This window comes from Dipodomys ordii, unplaced genomic scaffold (assembly GCF_000151885.1).
Source record: "Dipodomys ordii isolate 6190 unplaced genomic scaffold, Dord_2.0 Scaffold60, whole genome shotgun sequence".
In the NCBI taxonomy this organism is placed as follows: Eukaryota; Metazoa; Chordata; class Mammalia; order Rodentia; family Heteromyidae; genus Dipodomys; species Dipodomys ordii.
In genome coordinates this window covers 8,850,584-8,862,675 of record NW_012267276.1, presented here as the reverse complement: position 1 = coordinate 8,862,675, position 12,092 = coordinate 8,850,584, and the positions used below count along the sequence as shown (strand labels likewise).

General features: G+C 35.7%; 1 protein-coding gene across 4 annotated transcripts in view; it reads left to right on the top strand.

Annotated features, from left to right (window-relative positions):
- The window catches only part of Kiaa1109 (KIAA1109 ortholog), a 150,657-nt gene extending 148,586 nt beyond the window's left edge, over positions 1–2,071 (top strand). For 3 of the 4 annotated variants that reach the window (XM_013022156.1, XM_013022155.1, XM_013022154.1), the window contains one exon: positions 1,368–2,065. In XM_013022156.1, the coding sequence (XP_012877610.1) occupies positions 1,368–1,584 (217 nt within the window). In that variant the 3' untranslated portion in view covers positions 1,585–2,065. Of the gene's footprint in view, positions 1–1,367 lie in introns of all 4 variants that reach the window. The other variant, XM_013022153.1, reaches the window with a different exon arrangement.
- Positions 2,072–12,092: the final 10,021 nt, after the last annotated feature.

Genomic DNA, 12,092 nt, shown 5'->3' with positions numbered 1-12,092 from the left:
TGTGAGCCACCAGCGCCCGGCTTGGGAAGTACATTTTTTTTTTTTTGTCAGTCGTGGGGCTTGAACTCTGGGCCTGGGCGCTGTCCCTCAGCTCTTCAGCTCAAGGCTAGCGCTCTACCACTTGAGCCACAGCGCCACTTCCGGTTTTCTGGTGGTTTATTGGAGATAGGAGTCTCACATCCTCAGATCTCAGCCTCCTGAGTAGCTAGGATTACAGGCGTGAGCCACCAGCGCCCGGCGGGAAGTACATTTTTATGTTTGGAAATAAAATAATTATGAAATTAACTATCTTTGAATGCATATTTAACTTGGCTACAAGTTACCTTTGTTAGCATATTACTTTTTTAGCAAACATGAACAGGTGAGGAATATTGTATAATGGTAGTGATTCATAGCTCTGGTGCTAACCTCAGCTTTATTGTATAATAGGTTAAAAGATCTAGGTCAAGAGACTCCTTATCCCCTCTGCCTCACATGCCTCATGAAAAACTTCTGAAAATTCAATTTAACTTTCCTTAAGAGGTTAAACTGGTTAAATGAATTCATTAATTGAATTCATTAATTGAATTATAATCCTTATATATAATCTGTGCTTAAAACCTACTCCTTCAATTCAGTACCAACTTAGTGTGAAAGCAGCAGTGGGCAATGAAAAAGGGCCATTATTTTAGTACTGCTGTCACTTGGATGTGTGGCAGTGGTAGCTTGCTACTACAAAGTCTGGATTTGGACTTGGCTATAGGGCCATAGCAATACAGAACTCAAGGGGCAGGGTTCACTAGAGTGTACAATCATTATCTTTGGGTACTCACCTACCCAAAAATAGCACTCAATGCCTCTAGCTAACTTGTTTAGGGGAGGAATAGACACAAATGAGTGACTCCTAAGAGAAACTAAATTTGCTAGTCAGAGAAATCCCTAATACAGGAACAGAGAGAGACCAGGGATTGTTTTATTAACATACCTCCATGTGGAAGGAAATATAAGCAAAAGGGAGAGAATGAATGGTCCTGCCTTCAAATAGTGAGTTTTAGTCCTTTAACCCCCCTATTATGCTGCATGCTTGTAAAATCTTTTAACAAGACATAGTTGTAAATGTTTAGATGTCCATGTAACATGCCTAAAATAAATGGATCAAATTGAAAGTTCATCCATACTTCTGCTACATGAAGGACCTCATGGATACTTACCATCACACATACATTATTGTTGCTACTTAATAAACACAGGAACTATAGGCCCAATTGTTCAAATGCACTGAAATATTATTACCGAATGCCTTGAGGAGCTCAAGGATGTTCTTAACTCACCCTCAGGAGCATGCTAGAACCTTATAATCCTTTAGTAACTATATCATTATTTTTTAGATTGATTTCTTGGACTGGAAGAAAGATTGATCCAGTAGGTGTTGATTATATTCTTCAAAAGTTGGGCTTTCATCATGCCAGGACTACTATTCCTAAATGGCTTCAGAGAGGTGTCATGGACCCACTGGACAAGGTTTTGTCTGTCCTAATCAAAAAGCTTGGTACTGCACTACAGGATGAAAAAGAAAAGAAAGGAAAGGACAAAGAAGAACATTAGAAAGTAACTTGATCTATGAGCAAACTGTATCAGTTAACTCTTATTACATGGGAGTGCTATTTTTAAGTAAAATTTTAAATACGACTTTTAAATAATTCTAATATTGTGGCCATTACATTAAAAGTTAGCCTGTTTATTTTATTTCTACCAACCTGTGTACAAGTGAAGTATTGCATGATAATGTAAATTTTGTGTAAACTAGATTAAAATATGTAAATCTGCTTGTGAAGGTTTCTATTATGTGCAATATGAATCCTGTATCTTTAAAATATTTGCAGAGTAACTGTGAATTTTTTTGTTATTGGCCATGACTTTTAGGAAAGAAACTGTTAATAATGTGATTTGGAGGGGTCATTAGTTGCTTTTTGTTAATGTAGACTTGTATAAATACTTATTTGTATATAGTTGAGCAATTGTGATATGATTGTATACACTAAGATATTGTTTGTACTATTGTAATAAAGTCACAGTAATGGTTTCAGTTAAAGCTGTTTTGGGGTTTTCTTTCCATTTGGTAGTCCTCATCCTGTTTCACAATTGTCTATTATCATTGATAATTAATACTAAAATGTCAATATATAAAAACATTTATAGTACTCATAATAGCTTAAAGACTAGTTCAGACTAAAGGAGAGAAGCAACAGGAAGAGGAAAGATGAAAACATGAGGCTTCACAAACATTAGGCATTGTTTGTTCTATGCTAGTGGTATCCTCATTATCAAAAATCTCCAAATCAGGAACAGAAGAGAACTTCCTTAGCTTAGTGAGGGGTATATATAAGAAACCTACTATTTTCTTACATCTTAATACATAGTAGGGATATAATGAATGCTTTATGAATTCTGGAATAAGGATGTTCTGTCTTATCACTTCTTTATGACATCATATTGTAAGCTTTCACCAGTGTATCAAGGCAAAATATACTGCACATAAAAACTGCCCATTGATTTTTCACAAAGGTACAAAGGAAATTCAATGAGATCTTCAATGAGATCTTCATAAGGGGAAAAAACAAATATAAATGCACTTTGATACATCTCTCCCATCTCATTCAAAAACCATTATAAATATTTGAATGTGAAAAACATAATTATAAAATTTATAAAATCATAAAATTTGACCCCGTGTTTAGTGATGATTTTTAGGTACAAAAGCAAATATTTGATTCATAAAGGCAAATAATAAATTGGACTTTACCAAAATATAAAAGTTCTACAAAGATATTTTAAATAAATACAGGCTGAGCAACATAGACTGTCTAGTTGGATAAAAAGAAAGATCTTTCTATCTGCTGCCTACAAGAGCCACACCTTGCCCATAAAACCAAACATTCTGAAAGTGAAAGGCTGGAAAAAAATCTACCAAGCAAACGGCCCCCATAAACAGGCGGGAATTGCAAACCTAATATCAGATAAAATAGACTTCAAAGTAAAATTAGTGAGGAGATAAAGAAGGTCGCTACATACTAATTAAGGGATCTCTCCTTCAGGAGGATATTACAATTCTAACCATCTATTTACCAAACAACGGAGCACCCAAGTTTATCTAAGAAACACTACTTTCCCTCAAATCTCACATATATCCAAAGACGTTAATTGTTGGGAACTTTAACACACCACTATCCCCACTAAATAGATCAACTCGGCAAAAACTCAACAGAGAAACGGCAGATCTAAACAACTGCATAGATCAACTGGATTTAACAGACATCTACCGAATATTTCACCCAGCAGCATCAGAATACACGTTATTCTCAGCAGCACACAGAACATTTTCCAAAATAGAGCACATTTTAGGTCACAAAGCAAATTGTCCAGATTCAGAAGTTATTGAAGTTATGTCCTGCATTCTCGCACACCACAAGGGAATAAAATTAGAACTAAACACCAAAAGCCACCAAAGAAAGTCCTGGTCACATGGAGGCGGAACAACACACTGTTGAGCCACCAGTGAGTCATGGAAGAGATAGAAAGGAAATTCAAATGTTCATGATATTCAACAAAAATGAACACACAAATTACCAGCTCCTCTGGGACACAGCCAAGGCAGTACTCAAAGGCAAGTTTATAGCTCTGAGTTCCTACATCAACGAAGTGGAGAGATCTGAAACTAACAATTTAATGAGACATCTGAACCTTCTTGAAAAAGCTAAACCCCAATCCAGTCGATGCAAAGAAATAATTAAAATTGAAACAATTAAATGAATTAGAATCCAAAATAAACACAGAATCAACAAAACAGAGTTGGTTCTTCGAAAAAATTAACAGACCTTTAGCAAATCTTACCAGAAAAAGAAGAGAAGATACCCAAATAAACAAACTCAGAGATGAAAATGGAAACATCACCACAGAAACAACCAAGATTCTGAACATTGTAAGGGAATACTTCTCAAACCTTTACTAATAAGTTTGAGAAAATGAAAGAAATGGGTAATTTCCTAGCAAAAATCGACATGCCAAAACTAAACCAATATGAATTAAACCAACATAACAGTCCCATATCAAGCATCGAAATAGAAACAGCAATAAGAGACCTCCCATCTAAGAAAAGCCCAGGACCAGATGGATTTACAGTGGAATTCTACAAGGCTTTCAAAGCAGAACTCACACAAATACTCCTCCAACTCTTCAATGAAATTGAAAGAAAGTTCACTACCAAACTTTTTATGAAGCCATCGTAATCCTCATCACAAAACCAGGCAGGGACTCATCAAAGAAAGAGAACTATAGACCCATTTCTTTGATGAACATGGATGCAAAACTTGTCAACAAAATTTTGGCCAATCAACTTCAACAATTCATCTAAAAAAAATCATACACCACGATCAAACAGGATTCATTTCAGGGATGCAAAGCTGGTTCAATATCAATTCAATTAATATCAAATCAATTCAATTCAATATCAAATCAATTAATATAATTCATCACATCAACAAGAGCAAGGGTAAGAACCACATGGTTATCTCAATAGATGCAGAAAAAGCATTTGACAAGATCCAACACCCCTTTTATGATGACGGCTCTGCAAAAACTAGGAATCCATGGAACATTCCTCAATATAATATACAAAATACAAAAGGCTATGACAAACCTACATCCAGCATTATACCTAATGGTGTAAAACTAAAGCCATTTCCTCTAACTCAGGAATGAGACAAGGATGTCCACTCTCTCCACTTCTCTTCAATTTAGTATTAGAATTCCTACCTATAACAATAAGACAAGATGAAAATATAAAGGGGATCCAAATAGGGAAAGATGAAGTAAAACCCTCCTTCTTTGCAGATGACATGATCTTGTATTTAAAGAATCCCACGGACTCTACTCCCAAATTACTCAACCTGATTTGAAACTTTGGCAAAGTAGCAGGGTATAAAATTAACCCTCAAAAATCAATGGCTTTTCTGTATGCCAACACAAGATCAATAGAAAGCCCACGGATTGGGAAAAGATCTTCACTAGCCATACAACGGACAAGGGTCTCATATCTAAAAGATATTGGAACTCAAAAAATTAAATTCCCCAACAATAAATCCTTAAACAACTGCGCAATAAATAAGTGGGCTAATTACTTAAGGAGAAACTTCTCTGAAGGGGAAATAAGAATGGCTAATAGACACATGAAGAAATGCTCAACCTCCCTAGCCATAAAAGAAATGCAAATCAAAACAACATTGAGATATCACCTCACCCCAGTTAGAATGGCCATAATGAAGAACTCTAATAACAACAGATGCTGGAGGGGATGTGGCCAGAAGGGAACCCTACTGCATTGGTGGTAGGAGTGTAAACTTGTTCAACCACTTTGGAAAGCAGTATGAAGGTTCCTCAAAAGACTCCACATAGAGATCCCCTATGCCCCAACAATCCCACTTTGGGGCATTTACCCAAATGATCACAAACAGGACCATACTAATGCTACCAGCACAACTATGTTTATTGCAGCATTATTTACCATAGCTAGGATTTGGAACCAACCCAGATGCCCCTCAGTAAATGAATGGATCAAGAAAATGTGTATATATACATATATATACACACATATATAAATATATATATATACACACACATATATATACACATATATAAATATATATGTATATATAAATATATATGTATATATAAAAATGTCATTCTTTCTGATGGAGACATATAATTCCATTATATATATTAAATATATGTATTATGTATATAATATACATAATACATATAATATATTAAATATATAAGTAATATAACATATTATATAATATATAATATATAAAATGGAATTATATATAATATATAATGGAATTCTATATAATATATATATTATATAATAACATATATAAAATATAATAATATATTTAATAATATAATATATATTATATATTTAATAGTATATATAATAATTATATAATATATTATATATAATGGAATTCTATGTCTCCATCAGAAAGAATGACATTGCCCCATTTGTTAGGAAATGGAAAGACTTGGAAAAAATTATATTAAGTGAAGTAAGCCAGGCCCAAAGAAACATAGGTTCCATGGTTTCCCTTATTTGCAATAACTAGTATATGTCTGGGACAAGCAGAAAAGGTCAAAAGCTATCGTACATATCACCAGATAAGATGAAGTTAAGTGAAATGAACCCCAAGATAGAGACACAACTTATTTTTTTCTTGCTTGCTATTATTTCTAATGTATTTATAAGGTACCATGTGATTTTTTTGTTTCTTTGTATGTTCCTCCCCCATGGTATAACCCCTGTTTTCACTTTATTTGATGTAGGTATAATTTGGGGAGGGGTAGGGAAAAAACAATGTTTAAATAGGTATACAGATTGACCCATTATAACAATGAGATGTACAAGACACTATATTGAAAAAGTAACTTTGCAATTTATGAGGGAGGAGAGGGGGAGTGTAGTTGTGGAGGTGGGAGGGAAGGGATGGTAGGGGAAAAACAAAGGAGGAGGCAGCAATGCTTGACAAGAAATGTACTCGTTAGCTTCCTCATGTAACTGTAACCCTTCTGTACAATATTCACAATAAAAAAACATAGAAAATAAATAAATACAGGCTGAGCTGAGTGGGCATGGTAGACCATTCTTGTAATCCTAGCTACTCAGGCAGTAATTCTCAGGAGGATCATAGTTCCAAGCCAGGCAAAAAGTTAGCAAGACTCAATCAATCATGTGATGGTGCCTGTGATCCAACAATAGGGAGAATCAAAGTCTGAGGCCCCTGTCTTAAGCAAAAACACAAGACTGTACCTGAAAAATAACTAAAGCAAAAACGCATGGAAACATGGCTCAAGTTCTAACCACAAACCTCAGTACCACAACAAATAAATAATAAATCCCCAGACTGGAAGTTAGCAAATTATATGTCTAATAAAGGATTTGTAGAAATAATTTACTCTTGAATGTCAACATAAGAAAGTAACCAATAGAAAATGACTAAGAACATTCATCTAACACCAAGTTATGTATGGAAAAGATACATGAATTGATGGTCAGTATTAATTTATAATTAGGGAAATGACCATAAAAATAACAGAAGATGAAGATGAAGCTTGCAGAACTAGACTTGACTAAATTGTAAAACTGCTTCTGAGCAAGAGCTACCAAGGAAAATGCAGAGCTGGTGACATTGTGGTCTGAATTCCACCACCTCACAAGTAGCAGGAAGTGAACACATCCCCCAGTACACAACAGCACCTCTACTGCCAGCACAGCACCAACCCAATTGTCTTGAGGATGATACTGAAATGCCATAAGCCTCAGGCTCTGCCCATACCCACTACATCCCAGATTGTCCCCAAGAAACAAACATGGAACACTGGTGTGCAGCTAGACATGGCTCTCAGTCTCAGCTCAATGTAGGATGGTGCAGAGGCAACCCAGACAGAAGCAGCAGAGTGAAGAATTGAATGCAGGAAGGAGGCTGATCACAGCAGACTGAGTCAGCCTGAGATTGCAGAAGGTGAAAAACCAGGAATCTACATATTAGGAGAGTGAGGAAAGGAGGACTATTAGAACCTAGAAGTTAGAAGTCTTCACTGGAGACCTTTAATAGATCTCTAAACTCCCCTCCTGCACTGAGGAACCAAATAGAGTGGAACCTGTCATTATGCTGCCACCTGCTGGACAGAAGAGTATAACTGCTGAGAACTGAATTTTTTTTCTTTCTCTCATTGTTTGATTTTGCTGATTTATTAGTTTCTTTTCTGGGTAGTATTTTTATATAACTTAATTTTAAATAAATGTTTTGTTGTTTTTACATGTTTTATTTGGATGTTTGTTTCTTTTTTATGAGATGCATTTTTTATTGTAAAGGTGATGTACAGAGGGGTTACAGTTACATTAAGTAATGAGTATATTTCCTTCTAGAGTGTTACTTCATGGTTTCCCCCCACTCCCCTCCTTCTGTTTAGTCCTAGATATACATCATCCAGTAATTACTAGGCTTCCTTCTTAATTGTGTGCATACTTAATTCAGACTAAAATTTTGATTACTCAATTTTCTATTTCACAATCAATCTTAATATTTTTAATTTTAGAATTATTTTATACATTTAAGAACTTTTTTCTGAATTTAGGTCCTAGTTTTCTTCCTCCTGTTCCTTTCCTTTTCTATATTCCTTTATCTTGAGTACTGTGGTTACTTCTTTACATATGTGTACTAGTCCTGAGGCTTGAACTCAGAACCTAGATGCTGTCCCTGAGCTTTTGTGCTCAAAGGCAATGTTCAACCACTTTAGTTCAGCTCCACTTCCAGTTTTTTATTGGCTAATTGCCTGCCTGAGTTGTCATCGAGCTGTGACCCTCAGATCTTAGTATGGAGGATTACAGGGGTGAGCCTCTTATAGCTGGAAAGTTAAATATTTTATGGCTGAACTATTCTGTACAGGTTAGAGACAAAAAATATCAGCATATTCCTGCCATGACACAGTCATAGCAAAACACTGAGAAATTGCCAACCGAAAGGCCACAGAAAATTAAATCCTCTAACCAAAAACTCCCACTGGAATGCATAAGGTCAACAAAAAAATATTAGTAAAATGCAATCACAAGGAACTATGCCTTCCCAAATGTCAAAAATTCCACAGAGAGAGAAAAAAGATCTCTAACAATGGGCTCAAAAGATCAATGATAAAGATGATGAAAAATGTAAATAGATCTATTAGCCCTGATTGAAATCAAAGAAGATGCAAATGAACTACTGATTGAACTCAAAGAGCAATCTAAGGTATGAATAAAGTAAGGTTCAAGATGTGACAGAAAGGAAGTGGCCCTGTGGCTCAAGCAGTAGAGTGCTTGCCTTGAACTGAAGAGCACAGGGACAGTGCCCAAGCACAGAGGTCAAGCCCCACAACCAACAACAACAAAAAAAGATGTGACAAAACTGTTTCTTTTTTTAAAATTATCTTTAAGTAGTGTACAAAGGAGTTACCCAAAGCAGTTTATGCATATAATGTCACCTCCTTCAAGATTCTCACTCATTCCACCACAAAAGAGGAAGTTAATAGACATGGAAATTATGAAAAAATATACAAATTTAAATCTCATTAAACCAAATAAAAAGCTCAATAGAGAGTTTTGTGAATAGCACTATCTACAGTATTAGAGGACAAGGCAATGTAAAATTACTGAGTTAACAGGAGTAAAATATGCAAGACTGGTGGGATACCATCAAGACATAAATCTAAGAATCACTGAATAGAACAAGACCATACTAAAGCTACCAGAACAAGTATGTTTATGGTAGCATTATTTATGATAGCTAAGATATGGAACCAACCCAGATGCCCCTCAGATGAATGGATCAAGAAAATGTGATACACACACACACACACACACACACACACACACACACACACAATGGAATTCTATGCCTCCATCAGAAAGAATGACATCACCCCATTTATTAGGAAATGGAAAGACTTGGAAAAAATTATATTAAGTGAAGTAAGCCAGGCCCAAAGAAACATAGGTCCCATGGTTTCCCTTATTTGCAACAACGAGTATATGTCTGGGACAAGCAGAAAAGGTCAAATGCTATGTACATATGACCAGATAAGATGAAGTTAAGCAAAATGAACCCCAAGATAGGGACACAAGTGGTTTTTTCTTTCTTGCTATTGTTCCTAATATATTCATAATGTACCATGTGATTTTTTTGTTCTTTGTATGTTCCTCCCCCATGGTATAACCCCTGTGTTCACTGTATTTGATATCAGTGCCCCGCATCTTGTATATTTACTTCTCTAGGTTGGGAAGGAAGGGAAAAAACAAAATGCTAAAATAGGGATACAGGTTGACCCACTGTAACAATGAGATGTACGAGATACTATGTTGAAAAGCGAATTTTACAATTTAGGTGGGGAGGAATGAAGAGGAGAGGGGGAGAGTGAGATTATAGTTGTGGTGGTGGGAGGGAAGGGAGGATAGGGGAAAAGCAAAGGAGGAGGCAACAATGCTTGATAGGACGTATACTCATTACCTTGCTCATGTAACTGTAACCCTTTTGTACAGTATTTTTACAATTAAAAAAACATATTTTAAAAAATAGAACAGATCCAAACTAAGATCATTATAACATATTCAATAAAATAATAGAAAAGTTCTCCAACTTTGAGAGGTCATTCAGATACTGCAGGCTTATAGAACACCAAAGGCAATTCAAAGATCCCTAAACGTATTATAGTTAAAACCCTAAATATATTGAACAAAGAAAAATTTTGAAAGCTGGAAAGAGACAAGTCACATGCAAATGCAAACTAATTGAAATAATAGTATATTTCTAAACACAAACTACATGCAAGAAAACACAGGACGTAATTCAAGTTCTAAAGGAGTAATTATTAATTTGTATTAGAATAGTCACTAAAGCTATTATCCTTCATAATCAAGGAAGAAATAAAAAGAAAAGCTAAAGGAATTCATAACCACTAAGCCAGCACTGTAAAAGATATATAAAGTATCCTATACACAGTAGAGGAAGAAAAAAAAAGAAACAGAAAAATCTAGAAATAGATGTCACTAAAGAATGGATTAGCAATGGGCTGGGAAGATGGCTCAGTGGTAGAGTACTTGCCTTGCATGCATGAGGCCCTGGGTTCAATTCCTCAGCATCACAGAAGCAGAAAAAGCCAGAAATGATGCTGTGGCTCAAGTGGTAGAGCACTAGCTTTGAGCTGAAGAGCTGAGGGACAGTCCCCAGGCCCAGAGTTCAGGCCCCACAACCGACAAAAAAAAAAAAAATGATTAGCAGAAAAAGAATAGGAAAGAAGCATAATAAAAACAACAAAAAGAAACATAGCATATCTCTCAATACTCATACTGAATTTCTGGTCCCCTAAACTCAATTCCAACTCACAAATACTAAGAACTGGGTGGTAAAGAAAAGTTTGCTATTCAAAATCAGTGCTGTACATAATGGTATTTCAAGAAAAAAAAAAGTCCTACTCCAAGGTTCTGGGAAGACCATTATTATTGTTGTTGTTTAAAAAGAAAAGCTAAGGCACTTGGGCTTCCAGAGGTATGTGCAAGGGATAACTTTTGATCAAATGATGACCTTGAGTCTATTTGTTTCCCTGTGTTCAGGGTCATTCTCCAGAGTTCTACTCTTAGGTGTGGTGATTATTCCTATACTCAGATAGTGAGATAAGGAGAAGAATGTGATGACCTTGTTAGGGGCTGTAAACACATTCTTGAGTTCCTTCACAACAGAAAATGAGTAGAAAGACAACAAGAAAAAGTTTTCAAAATTTGCAAAAGAATTTATGCTAATAATGCTCATCAGTAATGGGTTACTAGATTTTAACCACAGTTATGAGCATATCAAGCCATCTATTGCAGTTGCTATCTCAAGTCTCTAATCAAAAGACATAAAATAGCAAGCAAGATTAAAAAGCAAGACCAACCATTTGTTGCCTATAAGAAACACATCTCAGTCACATAGACAAATACAGGATAAAGGCAAAAGGATGGAAAAAGGTTTTCCGAGCAAAGGGTACAACTAAAGAATGTAGTATTAACCATATTTATATCATGGAAAACAAACTTTAAAATTAATCAGAAGACATGAAGAATGTCACTTCATATTAATAAAAGGAAACAATCTATCAAGAAGAAGTAACAGGGCTGGGAAGGTGGCTCAGTGGAAGAGAGCTTGCCTTGCATGCCTGAGGCCCTGGGTTCGATTCCTCAGCACCACATAAGCAAAAAGAAAAAAGCCAGAAGTGGCGCTGTGGCTCAAAGTGGTAGAGTACTAGCCTTGAGCTGAAGAGCTGAGGAACAGTGCCCAGGCCCAGAGTTCAGGCCCCACAACCGGACCCCCCCCCAAAAAAAGAAGAAGAAGTAACAGTTGTTAGCACAGGCACCAAATACCAGTGTACACCAAGTCAAACAAATGCTTCTAGATTTACAAAGTGTTGAAAGACATCAGTATAGTGAGAAACTTCAGTTCTACACTTGTCAGTAGATCATCCAAACAAACAAAAAAAATCCCTCAGAACTA